This window comes from Eleginops maclovinus, chromosome 9 (assembly GCF_036324505.1).
Source record: "Eleginops maclovinus isolate JMC-PN-2008 ecotype Puerto Natales chromosome 9, JC_Emac_rtc_rv5, whole genome shotgun sequence".
Classification (NCBI taxonomy): domain Eukaryota; kingdom Metazoa; phylum Chordata; class Actinopteri; order Perciformes; family Eleginopidae; genus Eleginops; species Eleginops maclovinus.
The window spans coordinates 21096403-21122006 of NC_086357.1; the positions used below are offsets into that span (position 1 = coordinate 21096403).

The 25604-nt window shown below is 42.2% G+C and overlaps 1 protein-coding gene across 2 annotated transcripts in view; it reads right to left on the minus strand.

Annotated features, from left to right (window-relative positions):
• pip5k1ca (phosphatidylinositol-4-phosphate 5-kinase, type I, gamma a) overlaps nucleotides 1-25604 on the minus strand; it is a 40159-nt gene that overhangs the window by 3715 nt on the left and 10840 nt on the right. Inside the window, exons 2-17 of one of the 2 annotated variants that reach the window (XM_063890755.1) lie at nucleotides 21565-21596; nucleotides 20893-20979; nucleotides 20320-20450; nucleotides 20093-20210; nucleotides 16693-16845; nucleotides 14149-14448; nucleotides 12708-12916; nucleotides 12309-12392; nucleotides 12060-12108; nucleotides 9948-10032; nucleotides 9138-9299; nucleotides 8587-8728; nucleotides 8248-8280; nucleotides 7889-8008; nucleotides 4675-4954; nucleotides 334-423 (exon numbers count right to left, since the gene is read on the minus strand). In XM_063890755.1, the coding sequence (XP_063746825.1) occupies nucleotides 334-423; nucleotides 4675-4954; nucleotides 7889-8008; nucleotides 8248-8280; nucleotides 8587-8728; nucleotides 9138-9299; nucleotides 9948-10032; nucleotides 12060-12108; nucleotides 12309-12392; nucleotides 12708-12916; nucleotides 14149-14448; nucleotides 16693-16845; nucleotides 20093-20210; nucleotides 20320-20450; nucleotides 20893-20979; nucleotides 21565-21596 (2075 nt within the window). The remainder of the gene's footprint in view (nucleotides 1-333; nucleotides 424-4674; nucleotides 4955-7888; nucleotides 8009-8247; nucleotides 8281-8586; nucleotides 8729-9137; nucleotides 9300-9947; nucleotides 10033-12059; nucleotides 12109-12308; nucleotides 12393-12707; nucleotides 12917-14148; nucleotides 14449-16692; nucleotides 16846-20092; nucleotides 20211-20319; nucleotides 20451-20892; nucleotides 20980-21564; nucleotides 21597-25604) is intronic. The other variant, XM_063890756.1, reaches the window with a different exon arrangement.

Below are 25604 nucleotides of genomic sequence, written 5' to 3' on the forward strand. Positions count from 1 at the left end.
AGCAGCGCAGTGATGCGGTGTAAACCCCGTGCAGCTTGTGGTTGGAGGGACACAGGATGGCTGGTCGTGGACTGAATGGTCACGCAAGCTGCAAGTGACCATTTCCACCAACGTGTCAATGAAAAATGAATGCTGTAATGTAGGGGGTGGTTTTCTGGCCAGCCTTTTGAACCTGAGAACCTTTTTTTTATCTACATTTACTGTAGAAGCTTCTCACACAGCTCTAACCTGAAGTCACACCTGATCCTTTCCATCCGAATGAAACACTGAAACTGATTTTATACCTGGGACTTTCCTGTACTTCATTATTTTAGTCCGATGCTTCTCACTTACTGTCTCTCCTTCCCAATCCCCATCTGGCATGGCCTTAGACTCTGAGCCATAGTGTAGCGGAGAGTACACCCAGGTCCTGTCGTCTTGAGGCTGTTTTTACACACCCACCACAGCAGAGGGGGCCAGAGGGACAGAGGACAGGCCAGAGGCACAGAGACAAGCAGCAGGGGCAGGCAGGAGTAAGACATGGGAGATCACAGGAGAAGAAAAGACAAGACAGGAAATGAAAATTAGGGATGCAAATAGGAGGAAATGTTGCTGAGAGACATCGGAAAGTGTGAATTTGACATATCAATTAGGTGTAAAAATGTTAAAAGATCGTAAAAGGATGTTGTAATCCTTTTGGCGGTTAGCAGACTTGAACACAGAGATGAAAATTTGGCAGATAACAGGGTTGTTTCGGAACAAAGAGTGATATTAAGCATTTAAATATTACAATGGGTCTTACTGACATGTGTTTAAATCATATTTCTTAATAAAAGTGAAGTGTACAGATGAGTCGCCGCATCAGCCTCAGGGGAGTGGATGACTAGCGGGGAGGAAGAATGGGCATGGGAATAGCGCCAGGATGCCAGGCTAGTCAGACAGAGCATCCTCAGTCAAAGCACAACACAACAACAGCTTTTTTCCTCCTTTTCAACAAGCAAAAGCTCGGTTTGCATACTGTAAATAAAAGCTTCTGTAGGTAACTTAAGGTACCAGCCTTTTTAGAGAGGGAAGCAGTTGCAACACGGTCTATTGGTGTGGGTTGATGTCACACACGTATACACACTCACACACAAGACTGAGCACAATGACGCTAATGCATTCACACAGGGGTAATGGAGGATCAGGGCGGCGGTCAGTGAGTGAGGAAGCAAATGGAGATTCCAAAAAGATGAATCAAGAGTAAAAAAAAAAGACAGGGCGGCAGTCAGTGAGTGAGGAAGCAAATAGAGATTCCAAAAAGATGAATCAAGAGTAAAAAAAAAGGCAGACTGCCAAGTAAAATACAATTTGTTCACCTGCCTCACACACTTCATTTTCTTCACCATGTGGAGAATGTGTTTTTTAACACTATCACACAAACAATCGAGGTTAAAGGGGCCTTACCTGTAATGGTTATCTAGATTAAGGTGCATGTAAATGGTCAGCAAAGGCTAAAATCCCTGTGTTCCCTCCACAGGGATTTTTTACCCCCCCCCCTGCCTGAAACACCTCCGTTGGACTGCTTTGTTTAATTCTGTAACATATGGATATCACTATGTAACACTTATTCTTCTATTGGTTAGCGCTACACCACATTGTACGTGATAGGCTAAGGGTGGGACATGTCTAAGCGGTTGACCAATCACAACAGAGCCGGCCAGCTAATCAATCAGAGCAGACTGGGCTCTGGTTTCAGACAGAGGGTGTAAAGAGGTGCTGCAGCACAGGCAGTATGAGGAAAATAAAGAGCTTTTTGAACTTTGAAACATGTAAATGTCAGATCTGCAGTTAAAACCATATCGTGTCACAAAACAACAGCCATAATCTATTCTAATACCAGGACAGCAACCAGCTGCAATGCTAACACCATCTAACTTACGGGCCAACTGGACTGGTATTTCTTCCTCAGTCGGAAAGGAGAGACCACCCAGGTCCTCCCATCAGGAAACTGACCACAACATGTGTGTATGGCAAAGAGACAAACAAAAAAGAGACGAAATGTAAGACAGAGGGTGGCAGAGGAGGTATAACATGATGAGGTGAAGCATGCTGAGGTGAAAATGGAAAACACTGTGCTGAGTGCGTGAGAGATACTGTGGGTAAATCAGCGGTGACAGTTAGATTAACAAGTCTGGCAGCAACACCGTTTTCCACACGACACAAAGTATCTCACCACTTTCATTGTGACTCATGAGGCCAATCACAGGAGGGACAAAAAAGCAGAGGGGATGAAGAGAACCGCCGGAGAATGGTTTCAGGATAAAATGGAAACAGGACAAGGTGAAAATTGTCTAAGAGCAGGGGTACACTTTGAGAATGAGGCAGGGGAGGATGGAGGGGAAGAATTGAAGACGAGGGTGAGCAGACAAAGCACAAAATACAATCAGATGTGGAGAACAGAGGTGAAGGAGAGCAGAGCGTGAATCATGAAAGGTGAATGTGGAGAGTGCTGATAGTGGCTGAATAATTTAGTCACAAGCCACCCTGAGGAACCTGTGAAGTGACGACACACACACAAACACACACACACACCTGAGTCCCTTCAATCTCACAGCTGAAACATGGGCTGTGTTTCCCACGAGGTGCAACACGAACACAAACGATGCCGTGTCTTGTATGAAAATTCAATCATATTCCCTGACTTTTCGTTCAAAGCTTTGAAAAATACGGTCCTCTTAAGTCTTAGTGGCTAAGGCTGCAGTTTGCCTGTACACTCGACAATTGGCAGCATGAGCGGCTCATTTCTTTATGTATGAAAAGAAATGCAAGTGGCTGGGCGAAGAAGGATTTATTTATTTAGATGTTATCTTGTTAAACATCAAGCTAGTCAACCAAAGCCACTGATACAATAAAGTAAATTAGCTGAAAAGTGCAGAAAGTGAAGGAAAGACATATAAATCCGTTTCTGTTGTACTCCAAATCCTGTAGGATATGAGAAGCAATTATAAAGTATGGATACAGGATGGGATACAAGTGACATCATTTTGAGGCTCTTTATCTGTGTGAATGTTGTGCACCAGCATGTGAGGTTGAGCAGCCATGCAGAAACGTGATTTCTGGGAATTAAACAAATAATAACATGTATCTTATTATAAAAATACATTAAGACTTGAAGACTTTTTTTAAAATGATGGTCTTTTGGAGTGCAACATTTTTTAGAAATATCCACCACTGGAATAATTCCTCAAATGATATAATTCTAATAATATAAGTGTAGCCGAGTCATAATCTGCAATTGTGCACAAGTTGATACAGACATAAAATGTACCCACACATAATCTATGTAAAATATATTTTAAGCTTTAAGTTCGGATCCCTGGCAGCGTGTTAATAGCTTTCTGAAACAGCTGACTGTCACCCGGTCACCCCCTGCCTGCAGCGTGTTTTGGTGTAGTTACACTTCAGCGTGCCACAGTGTCACTTCACCACGTGCAGCGCCACAGACCCCCTGCTGCTGAGCGTCCGGCTTTTGAACTGGGCATCAGACAGAGCCGGTCAGATGAGAGGCCTGTTAAATAACTCAGGGAGCTCTTTGACTAACCTGTGGGCCATTAGTATTCCGCCTGCCACATTAGAGGGTGTTTGATTCCTGATAGGGGACACTCAGTAGGAGTTCAGCCGGCTGGGAAAGTTTCTATCTGTCACGGTGATCACTGGCTCCACTCTCCGTCCTTCACCTGACACTTGCACATTAATTCAAAGCTGTGCTTTTGGGAACATTTAGACCGACACAACACTATCTGATAACTAGATGATCTGATAGATTGACACACACACGCTAACCGCAAAAGCTTCGGTTGTTATTCACTCAAAAGGGGCTGCTAAGTGTGTCTGCAGGCTTGTCGGCAATCATATTAAACAGGAACTCCACACTGATGTTGACATGCAATATCACTGCAAACACTCCAGAGTGCACACTGCAATACACTGTGTTCAACAGAATAGTGTTAGATTTGGAAAATATGCTTATTGGTTTTCTTGCTGTGAGTTAGAGGAGAAGATTGATAACACGCTCATGTCTGTACACTTGTATGAAGCAAGAGCTGGCGGGCTTTTAGCTTAGCACCAAGACTGGAAACAGGGGGAAACAGATACTTTTTGTCTGTCTAAAAGAAAGAGAATCTGTCTTTTAGCACTTCAGAAGCACACTGATTAAAATGTTTGATTTCTTGGTACAAAAACAACGTGTAAAAAAGGGTTATGTGCTAGTCTTATCTTCTCATGTAACTCTCTGAAAGAAAGCGCACAAGCCTATTTCCCAAAATGCCGACTTGTTTCACACACTGCACGCAATAACTGCACACTCTTATTCCCATACCAGCCTGAGTCGCTACTTCCTTTCTTTGGTTCTTCTGTCAACGCCTCTGTGGGATATCATAGAGCTTTATATTGAGTTAATGAACTTAAATAAAGATCATATCAGTGACGATACACAATGACCCTGATTAAATATTAAAGATGATGTGATGGCTAAAATAAGAGGTCAAACTTAAAAAGATGAGAAGTGATGGGAGCTAGTCTGAGATGTGCTTATTCAAACTTAACATGGAGTGTGTGTGTGTGTGTGTGTGTGTGTGTGTGTGTGTGTGTGTGTGTGTGTGTGTGTGTGTGTGTGTGTGTGTGTGTGTGTCGGGATGGAGTGGTTTTACTCACAAAGTAGATATCTGTGATTGGCACGTCATCTTCATCGTCGACTGAGGCCTGGCTGGTGCAGCCGGAGCCGGACACCTGGCTGGCCCTGTCTGCCTCCACCACCACTACCACCTTGGGACTGGGGGGGGCTTCGCCAGCTGCCCCAGGATAAGAAGGGGGATCAGCGGGGGCCGTCGAGGAGGAGGAGTAGGCTGCAGCTACTTCAGGTGCAGACGAAGAGCTGGAGGGAGCTGCTGCAGCGGCATCGGCTGCCTCTGCTCCAGCGCCTTCCTGAACCTCGCTGTGGGAGGGGGGAGGTGGGATCGTTAAAGAGTTAGTGTTGATCCAAGGCTTTCATAGTCTGGGACGCCTCTCTGACAAATTTAAGAGAACTACCCCTCCCTAGTAATGATTTTGGGGGATGTAAACAAGATTTGTATTTAATTTTCCTCAGGTCAATGGACAACTGTTTAATCAGTGGTTTACTTTGAACTGAAGAAAATTGGAAAACTTCTGATGTTCCTAAGACTTTTAAGCACTTTGTTCATAATGAACTTGATCAGATTTGTAGATGTTTACTCACAATTAATATCCAAGATAATTACCGGTATATCCCTGGAAAGTGTTTGTCACACTGAATACAAAATATGTGTATCATTTATGTGTGTTCAGACTGCCTATGTTATGAAGTCAGGAATAATTTGGACACAAATAATGTTTTACCATGTTAAAAAAGTAGCTAAAAATAAGCTGGCTTGATTACAATAGCTCACTTTCTGTCGTGTTTAGCACACATTCACCTTTTAATCAAACTTCACACAGTATTTTTTCGTTATGTCTAGTGTAGAAATAAAGTTTCAACAATAATATACTGCTGTCATAATAACAGAGGCTCTGCAAACACACACACACAGACACACAGACACACAGACACACACACACACACACACACACACACACACACACACACACACACAGAAGTTGCCAACATTGTGAGTCCTTTATTGGGTCACTTGCCATAAGCCACTTTCCTGCATCAGGGCCGAGGAGCAGGGCCAAGCTATTAGAGCAAACACTGGCTCAAACCCAACAGATGTGTGTGTGTGTGTGTGTGTGTGTGTGTGTGTGTGTGTGTGTGTGTGTGTGTGTGTGTGTGTGTGTGTGTGTGAGTGTGTGAGTGTGTGAGTGTGTGAGTGTGTGAGTGTGTGAGTGTGTGAGTGTGTGTGAGAGAGAGAGTGTTTGTGGTTTAGCTGGTTAAGCTCAAAGATTTGCCAGCTGGCTGTGCGCTGTCACAATCCTTTATTGTTCCTGGCCAGATCATCAACTATTAGAAAGGATTTGGACACATCCACATTGCTTTCTCAGCTTCTGTCTGTGAGCTAAAATCCAGCAGAGGAAAAGTCCGGCGTGAGGGGAAGTAATGCTGAGTTGGCAGCTCACACAGAGAAAAATGATTGGCAGAACAAATGAGGGGATGGGACGGTGTTGCAATGTCTGTCTTTCCAACCATCTCTCATTTCATTAAGATATATCTTTATAACAAATCTATATATATCCTATCTTTGTCTGCGTATCAAAAACTAATAAATCCTTTATTATTTTATCCAGTTATATGAGACTCTTTAATACTTTAATTCCACTCTGCCCCTTCTCACTGTCTTTTACTAATTTAAAGAAGACTATTTTTATCTTTCTATCCCTTCCAGCATTCTTCACACATTAATCCTTCCGTCTCATTTTCTCTTTCAGGCAGTCAGTCTGCAATTATCCTTCCTCTGCTCCATGTCTCTCGTCTCACACCCATCCAACCAGTTCTCCGTCTGCAGGTGAGTTGGAGCCGCGGCTCAGTCAGATGGATAATTCAGTCGCCTGTCCTCATCTCATCTCTGCTCTCACCAGCTCGTCCATCCTCCCCACCAGCTCCGTCTCCAGACCCCCGGGCCATATGTCTAGCCACTGCCTTCTCCGCATCAGACACAATTATTCACTTGGTTTCCCCTGACAACCACACCCTGATCCTAGTTGACCCAACCCCGACTTACAGAAATTTTGAGCCTCTCTTCGATCAGCGGTGTATTAATAAAGTTTATTTTATGCGGCTAAAACATCATATTTTTACATGTAGTTTTATGTTAATGCTCTCTAACGCTGTTTTCTTTCTCTGATGCAGTTTCACTTCACAAAATATGATTACTTCTGTATAGCTCAGTGGGTAGAGAAGGCGGCCATATACTGCAGGTTTGATCCCCATGCGGTGGACCCAGGTTCGAATCCGGCCTGAGTCCCTTTGCCGCGCTTCTTCCCCTCTCTCTCCCCATTTGTGAACTGCACTATATTAAAGGCACTGGTGGCCCAAAAAATAATAATAATAAAAAAAAGAAATAGTCAAAGTGTCAGGTCATCCCATCTTTATGGGAACCCCCCCCAGGCCTGCAGGCCTCCTGTCCCACTGCCCTACTTTCCCCCGCTGGCTCCCCCATCTCGGGGCTCCTTCGGCTCTGTCTGCCTTGCAGTGTCACCCCAAAAAAGAACACACACACCGCTCATGACACCAATGCAGATTTTCATGCATGTGCGAACTCTCTCATAACTTAATTACTTCAGAGTAATGCCTGCAGCATTTATCTGTCCATAGCAGGGGACCCCAGAGTCCCATAAACAAATGGGCAAAACTGCTATTAAGTAGTTTGTGTGTGTGTGTGTGTGTGTGTGTGTGTGTGTGTGTGTGTGTGTGTGTGTGTGTGTGTGTGTGTGTGTGTGTGTGTGTGTGTGTGTGTGTGTGTGTGTGTGTGAGACAGGTGAGTTGGCAGAGAGTAGGTGAGACAGCAACAGCAGGTTATTTATAGTGTGGTGCCAAACTGAGTCATTTTGGTAATGGAGGTCATGAAGGACTCATTACATCTGTGCAGCTTATCCATACTTTAATGGGGTCACAGGAATAATAAGGGCGCATGATGGATTGGACTCTTTTTGTCTTTGTGTTAACAGTGAAAAGGACCAAGACATGTGTGTATCATATTTTTAAAAATCCCTTTTCAATCTGTTCAGTTAATGAAGTAAAGACTAATTCAAACTCAATGATTAAACTGAGATGTATATTGTTATAGAAACAACATATGTGTATTTGAATGTGTTACTGATCAAATGTATGCATCAGATGTGCTACAGTAAGTGCATTTAACACTCTTGCGTCTTATAGGTTTCCTGTATTAGACTAAATGACATTGCGTTGTACCTGGCTTCAGGTGAAGGCTGTGGAACGGAGATGGTGGGCTCACTGTCGTGTCTCTTCAGCTCCACCTCCACCGTGATGGTCTGCTGATCCTCCTCACGCACACGCAGCTCCTCCTGGGTCCTGAACACACACAAACACACATGAATCAACACGCACAGAGGAAATGAAACACGTGTGGAAAAACAAACACGGCCACTTCTTAGCAACAGAAAGAATACACAACAGGCTGACCTCACATTTTCTCCTCTACACCCACCACACCCAGACTGGGAAAACATGAAGCCAGCAAGTCACATAACTTTGTACAAACAGCTCTGTTAAGGTTCATTATGTGAAAGTAGCATTCATGTTCCACTCACCTCCCGTCGTGGCTGAGAGATTGGGTGTGCCTCCTGCAGACAGAGGACAGAGTGTCAGTACAAGCTGTACATGACAACAGCAGCAGCTAGCTGACTGCAACATGTTGCTGCGGCTGAAGAAACGCTCAAAAGAGCAACTACTGACAATATATAATGTTCATTTTCTCTGTTTAATTGCATTTTTAGGTTTTAATCAGGTTGACGCAACAAAAGAATGAATGACTTGTGGAAACTAGACCTTTTAACTCAAAATACTGGTAGAAAATCTCTGATAAAATAAATGTACACAGAATAAGGAAAGAAAATGGTGTGTGTGTGTGTGTGTGTGTGTGTTAGCACCTGTATCGGGGATGCTCGGCGGTGTCACAGGGGGATCTCTCGGGGATGGACAGGGAGGTGGTGGAAGAGAGAGTGGTGGCAATAGAGGCTGTGGTGGCCTCTTCAAACGAGGGAGGAGTGCATGGTAGATGATCTGCTCGTCCTGGAGGAGAGAAAGAGAGACACAAACACACACATAGATATTAATATATATCTTAGATTTCTTCTTATGTTTTTATTTCATCTTATATTCATTAGCATTTTTTTATCTAGTGTTTTATTTTGGATTTGGGTTTTTTTTTGTCTTTCCGATTACTGTAAAGCACTTTTGTATTAAAGGTGGCATTATTTCCTGAACAGCTGTACTGCTTGTGTTGCCCTGTGAACAGCTGACAGCCCAGTTGTATACAAAACGTTTGAACAAACAGAAGTTTTTTGTTTCAAAAGGGATAGAAGATACCATCCTAATGTGACCAGAACAACATTTTACTCATCCAAACTCCAACAACTGATGTTTCTTATTTTCTGTATTTGGTTATCCTCCCTGCTCTCTGAACTCTGATGTTATTTACCCTCATCCTCCAGCGTGGGGAAGCTGCGAGCTCCTCTCAGGTCGTAGATGTTCTCGTCTCTCTCAGACGCCAGCTGGCTGACTGACCAGGCTGCACCGGGACCGACACACTTAGGCACCGACAACGACACGCGACCCTTCTTGGATGGAGAGGACTTCAGAGCTGAGGGGCAATGCACATTGACACATTCAATAACATGGTAAAGCACATTTCACTTGGATTTTTCTGCATTTGGGTTGGGTGAAAATGGGACATTGAGGACGTTTTATGTCTAGAAATAAACTATTTATTACTGATTCATAGTGTGATGTTAGATTTCCAAATTATTTTACAAGTTTGTAAAAATTGAGGAAATCCCAAAGGGTAATTTGACACAGATCACAACAAATTTGACCTGTTAGTCAGTGGCAATGTGTCACTGAGTTGTTACATGCTTCACAAGAACTTTATATTGCAAGGCTGCAGTACAATAAGACAGTATAAATTGTCAGATGAAGTCAAAATGCAATAGTTTAAAAATGACAACATCACATCTGCCCTTGGGTTCACTACAAATATTTCTCTGTGTGTTATTTAATGTTTGGGAGGAGATGAGAAAGAACTGCACACGGATCAAATGGATGTTTAACTCTCACATGACACGAGGCAGCACCTAATAAGGCAGGTGGGCAGCAACTGTATCTGATTTCCTGTCAAGGCTCGGCTGTAAAAGAGACAAAAGCCTGGCATCTGACATTTGCGCCTGAAGCCCCCCTCACACAGCCCTCGTCTGACTATGTAAGGCAGTGAGTGGACGTAGATTGAACTCACAGGAGCTCTTCTTGAACACTGTGCTGCTCATGAACTTGAAGAACCTGTCGGCGTAAAAGCCTGGCCGGTGGACTGATACAGTGTCCTGAGGGAGAGACAGAGAGATTAATGAGACAATTAGTGCACAGATCAAATTAACCAAGCATTACTTATTGGAGATTAAACTGTCTATTAGTCCCTTTAGTTTTCCACACCAGGAATTAATTTCTATCATTTATTTTATGTTTTTGTCAGATAGCTTATACATTTGTCATCTCCATATTTTCTACTCTCTAGTGCCAGTTTATTTCTATTTTGAGATGTCTATATTTTACAATAGTTTACTTCTACTCTTTAAATTTCTAATTATGTGCAATGCCTTGTCTTTTTATGATGCTGCAACGAAAAAATGTACCAATTTGGGATCAATAAAGTACATCTTATCTTCACCTTATCTCATCTAATCTTAAAACGACTAGGCAGAGCAAACCATTGAAAATCTGAAGAGTCAGAAAAATATTTAGACTAGTTGTTACAAAACATGATTTTGATGAATCAAGCAGACCTTTGTTCTACATACATTAATGTTAACATAAGGATGTCACCAACACGTACCCTACCAGCATAAGACTTGCTCAATGCACAGACGTTCCTCATTCTTTAAAGCAGACCCTGTTTTATTGTCATTATATCAGTGGAGTTGAAAGATATATAGTCCAACAAAAGTTGTTTTTGTGACAGGCCGTAGTCAGGTGAGGGTGCAGAGACGTCTCTTCATTATTTATGTTGCAGCGGAGTGAGATAACACTGCCAGCAGACTGACAGATGACACTTGGTGTTTGGTTTAGACTGACCGAAGACAGGAGGGATAGAGGCGAGTGAGAAAGTGAAGGCTCGGTTGTTATTTGGAATTTTTGCATTTGCATCACCAGACTCCAGCATCATTGAACGCACTCACTTCACGGAGGCAGCCACAGATAGCAGAGACCCTCAGCAGTGACGCACAGGAGGCTGCTGCACGGTTTCTCACTCCGTCCACATATATCTTGTTTTAGTGTATTATTGTGTTTCAGAGTGGGAGACAGCCGTGAGTAAGGAGAGAGCGCGGAGAGATTGATGACTGACTCTATCTGGAAAACAATCTGGTGATGATGTAGAGTGTAAACCCACAACAGATAAAGAGATGTGGGGTGCTTTTCCATCACCCCTGGGCTTATAAATACCACAGGGTTTTCTGAAATGCTTTGCAAGCGTCAGTTACATTTATGCAGCGATGACTGTGACACATATTATAACATGTTGTATGTGGGCTGGTATGAGCTGCCAATCATTGACATCTTGTTTGTTTATGTATTGTTTCCGATTAGTTGATAATTAACTATTTGCATTATGTTTAATGCCCACACAATTCAAAATGGACAAAGGGAAAACACAAACAATGATTCATGTGAATATGTGTGCACCCTTTTAATTAAATTGTTAAAATGCATGTCATAAAGAAAGATTGCCACATAGTTAGGTTGCAGAACACTGAGTGTCGATTTTGTTTATTTCAATAAAGGCTGACTACTCATAAACGTGATTTAAAACAAGCAAAACTCAGTCATCTTATCTTAATGACAATAAAAGAGAATAATGACAGTGAGCGTATATTGAGAGCTCATTTATATTAAACTATCACCTCAATAAAAAGGCAACTGTGGCTGTTGGTACGCATAAAATTCCAGTGAGTAACCCATAGCTCTGCTTAGAGCTGACGTCTAATAAGCTTTAATACTCAAACTACAGGACCGGAAGGATATTACTAGGTTTAGTGTTGCAAGTTAAAAGAAAGTTCACACATAGGGGAAGAGACAAGCTGACAGAGATACACAGACACAAAATCTGAAGCAAAGAAAACTAAAATGCTTGAGGCCGTGTCTATAGTGGATGTAACTTGGTGATTCTTTTGTGTAATCTCCTTAGAGAGAGCCAACGTGTGTAAACCAAAGCAGTCACACAGTTGGCAAAAAATTGGATAAAGTCAAGACTAAAACAATCATCTTTTTGGTAACTGTAGAGTCAGTGTGTTTGGATCAAATACGCACTGAACATGAACTCACGTGAGTGTGAATGTAGATATAAAAAACATACCCCGTCATGTACCAAAGCCTTCCACGTGTGTTCCAGTTTCTTGATTAGCCTGCAGAAAGAGAGGAGAGAGAAAGACAGTTTAACAAAGTTACGTTCAAAATGTCATAGACTAGGATCATAGGCAAATCAATATGGTCAAAATGCCGTTAGGCCAAGAACATTAACAGTTAATTTAGTGTATGGGTAAAAAAATACAGTTTGATGTCCTATGGTGATAACGTATATTCTCATGACTACTGTGATGCTCACCTGTAGGACTGCAGGATGTCGATGATTCCAACGTAGAGAAGAAGTCTCTCTCCTTTTCCATTCCAAGCAGGGATACCGCCCATCCTGCAAAGAAAATAATAAATACAGTTTAAATAAAGAGCATGTCAGCCTGCTACTGAGTCACATTTATATCCTTCAATACTAGAACTGGAAAGCAAATTAAGGTCACTCAAGTAAAACATTTTTAAGTGTCAGATAAAGCAATTGAAGTGTGTGTAGAGTCAGACAAAACGTGTATTATTTTACTACATATATTTTATGTATTGTTAGTGCTATGGCATGGAAGTGCAACTCTAGTACATGCACTCCCCCTTGTATTCAGTGTGACATTTATCCCCCAGCTTGCCACAGCCTCTCTGCCTCCCCGGCTGAACTCACGTGTCGTCGGTGTCGATGGTCCCTCCGCAGGCCGCCCCCCCCTGGATGGACTCCATGGCGGTGGAGTACAGGGCCTTCTGCTGGGCCACTGGCCTCTTCTCGTCACTGCCGCCCTGGGAGCCCTCCAACTGCCTCTCCCTTTCCGCCTGGTCCATGTTGTGAACCCCGAGCAGCAGACTGTAGTCCATGATCTTGAAGCTCTCCAGCACCTGAGCAGAGGTATGGGAAGTGAGCGGTGAGTGACGGACACGTGACGTATAAATCTGTCCCAAAGCTTTTATCCAGAGTGAACAACAGTGTCAGCACCTGGGGGAATGAGGACACAGAGCTATACAGAGTGATGCACACATTAATTAACTCTGCATAAGATAGCCAGGGTGTGCATACACTCCCAAACAACAACGTGCACTAAGAAGGTTATTATGAGGTGGTGATTTAAGAGACAAGGGCACAGCAGAGCCCTTATTAAACACAGTGCTGTAACAAACCTAATTTATAGTGAGGGATCCTGGGAATGCCAAACACTCTCATAAATAGCTTTTTTCTCCTTCACTGCATTCTTCAATCCCACCTCCCTCTACCCATGCTGCCCTTTGACTAAAAAGCTAATAAAGGTAACACTTAACATTTATAATTATCGCTTTTTATTACCAAAGAATGAATGGATTGTAAAGCAACTCAAAACCCGAGACCTTACTTTGACTTTGTTGGTTGCCTAGAACAGCCCGTGGACTGATTGGGAATCTTTCACCAAAAATAACAATTAGTTTGACTGATTTAGCAAAAGGCAGTATGATGTGTGATGTTAAAGAGGATGAACACTCAGTTTTATTGAAGGATATGGTAAAACAATGACGGAGTGGTTTTTTATGATGATCTGAAGCAAACAAAGATTATTTATTAAGTCTGTAAAATAATACTTGTAGGCCAATACTTCTCTACAGCAGCTTTATACTTCATTCACAATTATATTTTCACTTATTTTGTCACATTTTGTGTTAACTGTGGGTACTGAAGTCAATATTTCGATAAAAAATGTGCTTAATTTGGTAGCTTTAATGATGACCCCCTATGGCGCTAGTATCAAGTATTTCTCCAAAACTTCCAGATCTTTAATCAAAGCCCCATAATAAGGTGGTTTTTGCAACAATTTTCCATTTCTTTTTGTGGACTTTCTACCCTATCTCTTCGAATGGATCTTTCCCTTTGAGACTCAGCCTTAGGGCAGCACGTTATCCTTCCTTCAACCATTCCTCTTATCTTTTCTGCTAATGTCCCTCTCACTCACACTGGAGGATCTCTCTCCATCCAGCCCTTAGGCTCCTTCTCCCACCTGCTGTCTATCTCTCTCGACTGTCTACCTCAGCTTAGATAAAATAGAAGTGGTGCCAGTGAAGATCCTGAACACAGCAGCTGTATGTATCTCCTCCCTCTTACTCACCAGACAGTCTCTCTGTAGGGTCTTGACCAGCGCGTTGTAAGTGTCCTGGTCCAGCATCAGTCCGTCCTGCAGGTCTTGCATGAAGTCCAGGTCTTTGAAAGTGGGCCTGGCCTTCTCTCTTTCCTTCTTGGACGCTCGCCTCTTGTAGGTGGAGCCCTTCAGGTCGAATTTGAGATGCATGCGAACTATGCGAGGAAGGACGTTGTTCATCACCACCACGCGGATGTTCTTCCCGCCTGACTGGACACAGTAGAGGCCGAAGAACTTGGGCAGCAAAGTGCGAGGGTTCTGATTCAAGTTCTGGAGTGAAGGAGAAAAAGAGAAATCATAAGGTCTTTAAAGGTCCATAAATACTTTTCGCTGCTGTACTTTGACAGGATTTAGAAGCAGGACAGTTGAGGGAATTGATTTAAAGGAATTAGATTGTGGGAAGAAGCTGTCAGGGTCACCACAAATTGTAATATGTTTTACAGGCAAGATGTGTTTACTGCATTATTTTTAGACTTTGCACTAGGAGAACATGTCGGAATTGTAATGCAAAATATATCATATTACTATATTTTCGCATACAAAGACAGAACTGACGATATAACAGAACCAGGATCACACTACATATTTGTTCATGGGACCTTTAAGGGTTACAAAATGCATGAGCAAAAGGAAAGGTGCCAAAAGATATTTATAAACACTACTCTGTCTTTGCTGTACACAAACTGGCTACCCAGTTATTCATATGATTGCACCAGGAAGTTTACATAACAGAAAACAATCATGATTCCAGATCTTTTTTTACATCATTCTGCATTTGCCCACTAAAAGACTCCCCCATAAATCACCAATCCGCTGAATATTACAGAAACCAATCCAAACTAAGAGGTGAGACTGTCTGGGGGCTCAGTTAAAAACCTGCTTTGACCTTGGGACCGCGCCAGCTCAGCCCCATTAGAGAAATGAGGGGGAAAGAGGAAGAGAGAGTGGTCCACAAAGCCCTAACACAAAGCATTTAGGAGCAGATATGGGGAGAAAAAAAGAGGAACAGGCAGAGGAGAGATGAAGGATGAATGTGGACGTATGGCTAAAAGGCTCAGCACTTATGTAAGTGACCTTCAGATTAGAGGAATTGGGGGAGAGAGCAAACAAATGAAAGAGAGAGATTGCAGAAAGGCAGAGACAGAGAGAAAGAGAAAGAGAGAGAGAGAGAGAGAGAAAGAGCATCCTCTGCCCTCAGCCACTTGTGACCCTTCTGTCAATGTCAAAAGGGCAGAGCAGTGACGAACCAACAACAAAGCCACGTGAGGGAGAGGAGATAGAACAGGCTGGAGAAGAAATGGATTAAAAAAGGAAGCAGAGACATAAAGAGGAATGAATTACACTGAGAGGGACGGTGATAAGGCATTAATACGTGAGAGAAGATGGAACGCCTTGGCACATAATAGAAGGGCTGATACACAGAAGGGAGAGAAGTGGCAGCAGTGGAGTCTGTTACATCACTGCGGTCTGTGTGCTGCCCAGAGCCACACTCCTCAGCCAGTCAGCTGGGGAAGACATGAGCCGCTCCACCAATGACTGCCACGTGTTGTGTTTGCTACAAATACAGACGAGCCTGTTCGTATGAAACACGTTGTTACATGTGCAGCAGTTTCTTTTGTTCTGTACATCCAGGTTGATGTTTATGTAAGAATTGCATCCATGTACATAATATCTTTTAATGGTTTCTACTGTTTATCTAGGCATGGGTTTGATTTGCCCATCCATCTGTGCTATGCTGCCTCTTTCCCGCGGTCCACCTGCTGTGGCCTCGGGCTACAGCCATCTTGCATGAGCCTGAATATCTCCATTTTCATTAAAGCGCTTTTCTCAGACCAATTATTCGTGCAAATGTTCTTCAGAGCATTTCAGTCCAACGGAAAAGGTCACAGTGAAAGCGCTGAGCCTTTATTGGCCTAAATTAATAGACGAATTCCTGCAGTGGTCTCTGGCCACGGCTCTTGGCACCGGAATAAACACTAGGCTGATGGCCGTGAACCTCAAAAGGCTGGGATAGTAGCATGGACATACATGGAGCTGTTGTTGGTTGAGTTCATTCAGAATGAGCCAGTAGAGCGTTTTGTGGTCAGGGTCTGTTAGTCTTATGTGAAACGCACCGGCCAGTCTCTTATTACCGCACAGCCCGAGGATTCAGTCGGATATGATAGAGTTGTTATGTCTGCTTTATTTGAAATGGATGTCACGCTCGGAGGAGAGGTTTCCAGGGTCTTACATAAACCGGAGATCGAAAAATAAAAGACAAAATGAGAACATCAGAGTTGGAGGTCAGCAATTTAATGAGAACGTAAAGGGTGCATGTGTGCCTCTTCAGACCGAAATACATGAGCGCTGACCGCCTTCTCCACCTTTGGTGTATGAATCTGTGTGTTAACTTTATCTGCATGTACTTAGAGAACTAGCTGAGATAGTTATTTCCTTTCCTTTTCTTTTCACCTACCTTTTACACAACACAACATGACATCGACATGCTTGTTTCCACATACACACTTTGCTTACCATGTAGTATCCAGGCAACAGTTTCTGTAAGAATTCAGCCTCCTTGTGCATCACAGTCTTGATGATGAACTCATCGTCCCTCGTGAGATAGAACACGGAGCCACTCGCCCCGGGATTGGACAACTCGATCAGAGGCTCATTACACAGGGAGTACTGCAGGGACACACACACAAGAGGAGAGAAACACTGAGTAAATCTTAGAAAATAGCATAAAATGACAGCACTTGTATTGAAGATAGTATTAACCAAATCATTTTAAAACTACATTTCTATCTTGACAAGACTTTTGAATTCAATTGAGCGAGGGCCTGAGTGATTTTTGCTCTGCTTTTTGCTTATGAAGAAGAGAGAAAAGGGTTAATAGTGAGACGGTGGTACTGCACTTTTGTTCTAGTCCGTGAAGTCATTGGGCCCAAAAGGACTTTTTCCCAATGACTTGAATTGGGAGAGACATTTGTTAACCAGAGGATCATTTTCCCCTTTTGAGCTCAATCAACTCCCCAGTACGAACTCTTTTATAGCCCTTATTTAAATCTTTAGGGTCCAAAAGTCGTAAAATGCTGTTTCCAGTTCTCTTTATACATCCATACATCATGGTCAGAACAGAGGCAATGAACAGTGTGACCAAATATTTTCCCTCACTCTTATTTTCCCCTCACAAATGAATGCTCCCAGTGTGTCACAAAGGGCTGCAACGCTTACAGTTTGAAGTGGACAACACAAGGTAGAGTAGAGTAATGAAAGGTATAAAGATATGCTTATTTCTGAACCTTTTTCTTCACATATGCAGTAATAACACTGTTGCCTGCAGTGCTGACAATGAGCTCCTCTCCTAGACACCTGTGATCAAACACAAATAGCAAATGAAGCCGTCTGCACTCGCCCAACACTTTTAACGATGCACAGCAGCAGAAGGAAACAGACGTGTTTCAGCCCCAGGCTTTCCTCAGCATCTCTCAGATATTTGTGGGATTTGTGGAGCAAACAGAAACTGCAAGTTGAGACAGATATGCACTATAAAATTAAAGCCCAAGAAAGTTAAAAAAAGGGTCACGCACTGGCACGCTTATCATGTGGAGATGTGCAGAAGCACTTACAGTTAAACATTATGGCAGAATTATGAGAAGAAATGATGGTAGAAAGTGGATTCACAGTGCATGCTGAAGTAGAAAAGAGTTAGCTAATATATTTTAGACACATTTAGATGTAAAATAATGACTGCTTTTAAGTTCTTGCTCTTTTAATGCACACATCAAACTCCTGCTTAAATGACAGATAGCTCGGCTAATTATCTTGTTCTCTTTTCTGCTGCTTAAAAGCAAGTAATGACAGACATCATTTTTCAAAAAGCGAAGCCGCCCCTGCCTCTATTTTGCTAAGGGCAAACTTAAAAAAAAAAAAAACCTCTCCGTGTCGCCTCCCATTTAATTTAATTTGGATGTTTGATCAAACTCAGCAGAACAGGGAGAGAGGAAAAAGTGTGAGAGCGGGATGGCTGGCTGGAAATGGGAAAATGCACACACAGTGGCAGGTAAAAGGATGAAACCATTATTTTTTTAAATAGGATGGCCAATTTAACAGACAGGCAAGTCTGTAAAGTCAGGCTGCAAAATGTAAGGGACAAACATGTTCACAACTTTATCTATTAGCACCAAATCCTTGTGGAAGCCGATTGAAAAAGGAGAGCAAAACCAAATACATGAATACTGCATTTTCTGAACAAATGTTTGCTGCCTAAACACTAAATCCTGCCTGCCTGTGCAAATATGATCTAAATCACTAAATCCCAAGAGCGGCAAATAATTGATTGGTCAATTGGCAGAAAACTATCGAAAACCATTCAATCATATTTGTTATTTTTAGCCACAATGCAAAATGATCACTGGTTCGAGCTCCCCAATGTGATTTAATACATTTACTTTATATATATGACGCTTAACTAAATATCTTCGGGTTTAAGACTGTTGGTCCAATCAAATATTTAACATTATTACACCACCTGGGGCTGTGGGATGTTAAAATTTGTCATGGTAAAGACAAAAATATTTATTGAGATTTACAAAAAACATCAAAAGGACAAAATCACTTTGAGATGAGACGGATTATAAAGATGATTTTTTAAACAATTTATACTTTTTGTATGTATTATTAACACATAGTTTCAGATTTGTCTGGTTTATTGCTGCGGTGCCGTTCATGAGTCAGCTCTTACAGGGCAATATTTCCGTCTTGTTACTCCGCATGCTTGGGAGTAGTTTCCTACTCACACCCTGGTTACACCCAGAGCAGTGTCCATGCCAAACATATTCCACAAATATGTATAAATGAGAACACAGTACCCAAATGCTCCACCCAAACACCTCCTGAACACTTCCATGGAAAACCCATTTAAAAGGTACACCAATGTGTTGTTGAGAGGTGTGTGAATAATGCCATATAATTAGCCACACTACACCTGTAATGTGATGCTGAATTAACTCCATTGGGATGTTATAGTTGACAACAAGGGGTCTATAAATCAGGTAGCAAGGTACAACCCTGGATCTTAAAGAGATTTAGGGTCTACCTTAAGCGAACCCCTAATTAAGGACTCTCTCCATCATTTAGGCCCATTAGAGCACCCTGTCCCCCTAAGGTAAGGCATTACTAATGTTAGTACGGGCGGCTAAACACGTAATAAGCTAGTAAGTTAACATAGATGTAAGCAGGATAAACAAATAGATTCAGTTTTGTCATACCTACTGCAACACTTCAGTGGAACCATCTTAAAAAATGAGTTAGTAATAACATGCAAATCCCCAGATGGCTTGAGCTGACATGTTGATGAGTGACCACAGGCTGACCGAGAGAGCTGTCAGGCAGGATGTGGTGTTTCCACGTGGCCGGCGAACCGATGCATTAAAGATATGTGCACATGAGAGATGCAGAAACACTGACTGAGCAATGTATGTATATTGTGCTAGACTGCTGAGGGCACAGCGGTGAATCATGCAGCCTCCAGGTCCTCCATGCTGATGAGGGGAGACAAGCTGCAGAACTCCTTTCTCTCTCCTCCCCTCTGCTCTCTTTTAAGCTGTTTCGAGGCGTTTTACTCTCATTGTTCTCCTTTTAGCTCTCTAGGTCTTATCTGCAGTTCTCATCTTTATGAATAGCTTGCTTATTACTTTGTATTTCATTGTCTTCTCCTTGGCTTGCCTTTCCTTTCTTCTTACATCCCTCTGTATTTCGTTCTCCTGCTCCCTGTTCGAGTCTAATCCTCTGATTTGAGCTGAAACAAAGCTCCTACTGATGTACAACCATTTTTTAAATGTTGTACCATATATTTTAAAGAATGTCTAGCATCCAAGAGGCAAGAACTGTCTTTAATTCATTTAGCGACACAGACAAAGTAAAATCTTACCAAGTAGTCATCCGGCCTGATGCCGAACAGTTCTCTGAAGTAGCGGAAGGCCACGGGAGCGTAGGTTTTAAAGCGGAAGTCCGGGAAATGGTGGGCTGGAGTGAGGTTGCTGCCTTCACTGAAGAACAAAAAAGGACAGGAAGACAGAGATTACGTTTATATTTTAACTCAAGGTGCAGTATGGAAACAATCTGAATGTATACATGATGTTTGTCTGCATTAGAGACCTGGGGAAAAAGATGCTCTCCACCACGTAGAAGTCCTGCATCAACACATCTCTCTCAGGCTTGGAGCTCAGGTTGCCCACTGTGTAACCGATGCCCAGCTGGATGGCTCCTTTCAAGGCTGAGGATGTGGTCTGTGGAGAGAGGGAGGCACAGGTGAGTGAAATACTTACTCCTTCTTTAAGGCTGGATTTGTTAAAAAAAAAAACGATACCAATAAAGTCGCTCATTCATACTGTTTTTCCAATTCATTTGATACCCATCATGGGAAGCATTCAGATGCATAATATGCCACCAATGTATTTCCCCATCCGAACGAGTTAAACAGTTTCTAAGACATAAACATATTTCCTGGCATCCTCAGCAGATTGAACCAGAGTGCAGAGTGTATGGGTTGTAGCTTGAATTAAATTACTCCTGAGGTGATTGTAGTAATTTATTTCTAGATCTGGTACATAAAGGATTAAACTCAGATATTTTTGACTGGAAAACACTACTTTGTGCTGGGTTATTTTGATCGATGGCTCCATTTGGAGAAGATCATTTATAGAGAGCAGAATGAGCTCTCTACATTACCTTCTTGTAAGTAGTTTCCCCTGATGCATCGACTCCTCTGTGGCCAATCTTCTTCCCCTGACCAGGCTGGCCTGAGGATGAGGGCATCTGGGGAGACAAAGAGAGAGAGAGACGTGTGTTACACAGGTTGATTTGAAGCTGATTATTAAAATATTTCTCCAAGTTATCTTTTCACTGATTTTCAGAGTAGACCAGCTGCTAAGTTTGGAGCAGAATGCTAACTTGGTTTCTCTTTTCTAAGGATCTTGAATTTGTGGATCTTTGCCTACTTCAACATTATAACTCAAATGAGTTGCGATGACATGCATAAAGAATGAAGGTCTGATAGCACAGTTTGTAAACTTATCTTAAATAAGGAGAAGCTTTAATGGTAGAAGCTGTAGTGGATATCAGGAGATCTCACAGCTGGACTACCTGCTATGAGTTATGTTCATTGAGCTTTTTGGTTTCAAACAAACTGTGCCATACATCAAATGGTTGCTTTAAACTAATGCAGTAGCTGAAGTGCTTGATGGATGGGATTTATTAAATTAGGATCAAAGCTTGGAGGGCGAGTGGTTTCATTTGTTTTCAGTGTCTGGCTAAAACCAAAGCACTGCTTGTATTGATGTGGAGATAAAAAGGGAACTAAAACGAGAAGCGTTACGATCACAGGGACAGATGGACGCTCACCTCCGTGATGAAGGCTTTCCTAGCAGCAGCATCTGAGAGAGAGAGAGAGACAGGGAAAAGGAGAGAGATGATTGTGTTAGTTGCTCGGAGACATGAAGGCTCCATTACTCAACATCATTAGGGCTCTCTGTGACAGAGACAAATACCACAGGGTGGACGCAGCGGGCCAACATTATGTAATAACAGTGTCAAACACAAGTAGGGGGCCTGTCAGCGAGTGGAAGCACAGGAGACAGCAGGCTACAAGGGCAAGCCCTTTAGGAAGCCCTTGGTACCCTGTTTGTGATCAAATGTACTTTAGGGCAATGCTATCTGCACGGCTCTAGAAATAGCAATGTTTGCGTGTGGGTCGGTTGGTCGACAACTTGTAAATAAACATGAAGGAGAACACATACAATGCCCTACTGACACAGGACTAATATAACCAGGTGAGGAGTTAAATGTTGAATATTATAAGTGCAATTGTTTGTTTATGTTTAAATAATGTTCCCAGAGGAGAAAACATTTCACAAAAACAACCCCAATGCTATTCTGAATCGCACAGGACTTAAAATACAGTAGGTCATTTGTGTGGAAGTGGAAGTGGAATTTTGAATTGACAATTTCAGACATTGATCTGGGGTTAAGATTGCAAACGACTTTAGCAATTGTTAGAAATGACTGAGATAGAACCACTCCTGTGCGAATAAGCCTTATTTACATATTCATGCATGTACAGTATTTTGTTTTTTACTGAAGTGTGTCCCAAGACTCTTTGTTTCAAATTTGAACATCCAATTAATAGCTCTGTAAAATAATAGGATAATATTAAATAAGCTGAGACATGTTTTACATCACACACTACAAATGGCAATGTTAGACATTTCAGTGGTCAGCAGGTCTGCTTTGATCATTTTCAGTCCAATAACAGGATGTAGGCAATAGAGAGAGGCAATAAGAAGTCTGTTTTCCCCAGGAAGGCCTGAAATAGATGCATAATTATAGACTTGTAACACTCAGCATTATAATGGAGGCATTGCTCAGTAACAAGAGAAACTGTAAAATGGGCAAATTCATAAAAACAGTCTCAATTTTTGGCATAAAAATGAGATTAAATAATCCTAATTGGGCAGACACCTTAAACAAGACCCACTATTATTTCTTTTACTTATTGTTAACAGATATATTGTTTATGACCTCGTAATAGTTTGGATTCAAATTAAATCAGTGTAATATAGCACATGTATGTACATATGCATCACATGTGTCCCATGGTTTAATTTTTGAACAGGGAGGGAGGGATGTACTTCTGTTTTGAGCAGCCTTTGTTAAATCACGTTCCACAACTGACATGTTTCAGTGCTTCTGCGTCCAGTGTGAACCTGGCGAGCTGCAGACGATATCTGAATCGATGGCGAGTCTCTGTAGTGGCTGTTCCGCCTGCCTGCCTCTCGTGGACGTCCATGTGACTGAGCCACAGATGTGTTTGCCACCCCTCCTCCTGCTCTGTGTCTCTATCTCTCTCTCCTCTGTCACATGCTCACATTTGCACCGAGATGAGTAAGCCAAAGCATGCCCGAACAACCAGGGGATAAAAACTGAGGGGAAAAACACGGCTGGTGAAGGAATGTTTGCAATGCAGATAATTAAAGAGGAGCCTCCTCTGCTTTTACCATCCCATCCTATGTACAGTACGTGTGTCTGTAGGTCCAAATGTGTGGATGCATGTCATTTGGTTGGTTATGTGCGGTTTTCATTTCCAAATCTCTGTTCCCTATGTTTGCGAGTGTCATGCATCTCACTGCAACCACAACCCTTCCCTGCAGGTAAAGACTGCTCTCCGAGTGTGAAGGCACGCAAGGGTATGTGAGTGTGTGTTGCTAGCTGAGACTACAGGTTTGAAGGCATACTGTGTGTGTGTGTGTGTGTGTGTGTGTGTGTGTGTGTGTGTGTGTGTGTGTGTGTGTGTGTGTGTGTGTGTGTGTGTGTGCAGTGAATGAGACAGGCTGTGCATGTCCAAGCATGTGCTCCATCTCTCCCTGCTCGACTACCGTGACAATTTACCAGGACCACGGAGTGATTTGTACCCACACAGTTAGATGGCTGACTCTCCGTTCAGTTAACCTCCTCTCTATCTCGAGCTACAAACCCACTTTATTCATATATATCAGCCTTAAACATCATGAAAATGCCGTTGTTATCATTTCTCCTGACATTTCCAACACCTTTAGCTGTCTTTGGAATAAAGAACAGATAGCAGTACGTATTTTTTATGCGAAACCCATTTGCTGTTGGTCTGGCAAACTGATTCCGGATTCCATGTGCCAAGACTTCATCCTCTGGTCATTGTTTACAGTCTATATAGCGACAAAACTCCCAATGAACAGTCGCTAGAGGATAAGGAAGGCTAATCACTTTGACACGTTCAATTAAAAGAGCCCGTACTGAAGTTATAGCTTTAACAGATCATTTCATACGAGTGTATACATTTTATTCAAAAAGCTACAAAAAAATCCAAACATAAAGATAGTTGATGGGTTCTGAGATTGCAAATCAGCCAATGCATTGTCCCCCTTCAGACTGGTTTTCTGAATGCTACCAAAGCCCGCAGAAACGTGATGTCAACTCCACTCGGAGAGCTTTCGATACCAAAGTACTTTCCCTTTGCCAACAGATTCACATTAAGTTTGATATCTGTTTGCAGAAATGAATCTATATATTGATTCACTTTGCGGATTCACATGGTATATTCTAATATTAATGTATAACTCCTACCCTCAGCTGAGGCAAGTAAAACACAAACACCATTTCTTTAAATTAGGTTCTTGGAGTACATCCTGAAATGTCATTATATTATGATAACAAGCAAGCAAATGTGACTACAAGTGACAAAACCCTGCTGTTATTACTAAAGCTCCAGTGATTACATACAGAAATGGTATAAAAGGTGATGAAAGTACATTACAGCGTACAGTGGAAAAGCAGAGGAGGGAGACACAACAATTCTTCATACGTGTTTTTCTCATCATATTTCATGATTGCTTTCCTGCAAAATATATGTGAAAAACATCTTGAGAAACACCTCTACCCAGCAGCACAGGAGTCTGACGTAATGGCATGTTATGAGTGTTACCTTCCTTCCATTATGCGACAAGAACCCAAGTGATTTCATCCTTGACACTGTAAAGAGGCTTGAGAATGAGAGCATGAGGAAAAATAGGTCCTTCTCCGCCATCATGCTGCAGCAGCAGTCTGTACAGCTCTTCAGGGGATGGAACAACAAATAGACCTATACAAATAAATAGCTGCTGGCTGAGACTGTTGCCTACTTGGACTGCTATGAGCACGTTTAAGGGCCCACTCTCACACCCTTAAGAGAGACGTCCATTACCAGCTGGTGATAGCTATAGGAGGAGAGGCAAAATACAGTCTTTTTATTGTATTTACACCCCCTTTGACCCCACGGTAGATTATGGCCGTCGGCATGTCCCCAGTTTGGAGTTACGACTTCAAAACAGGGAAGCAAAACCGTTTTATCCACCCAAACTATATTCAAATTCTAAATCCACCAGAGTCCTTTGAGAAAAACAGCTATTTTAATTTGCATAAAACAGAGGATGCTGGTCTGTTGTGCCCTGATTGTTTGGTTTGTTTGTGTTCTTGTGTGACTTACTGAATGCTAACGAACTCTTAAAAAGACCAAAGTCACACAAAAACACAAACAAACTGCGAAAGACCAGCAAATGTATCTCTACAATCAGTTCATCCCAAGTTTACTCTGCCCCTACGCTTTAAAGCACACAGCTGTTTAGATCACTGAATATAGAAGCACTAAGATATATTCATGTCCAATATTGCTTTACGATGTAGAGACGGTATGGAAGGAAACATAGCGTGATATCAAGCCAACTCAGGATCTGCCTTTTGAATCTTTAAAATGGACTTTTGAGTATTCATGGCACACTTTCATTAAAATCTAAACCTGACTGTGTCACTTTATTGTGACACTGGTGTGCTCTAATAACCTGCTTTACATTCTGTGTGCTGCACTTGGGCAGTAC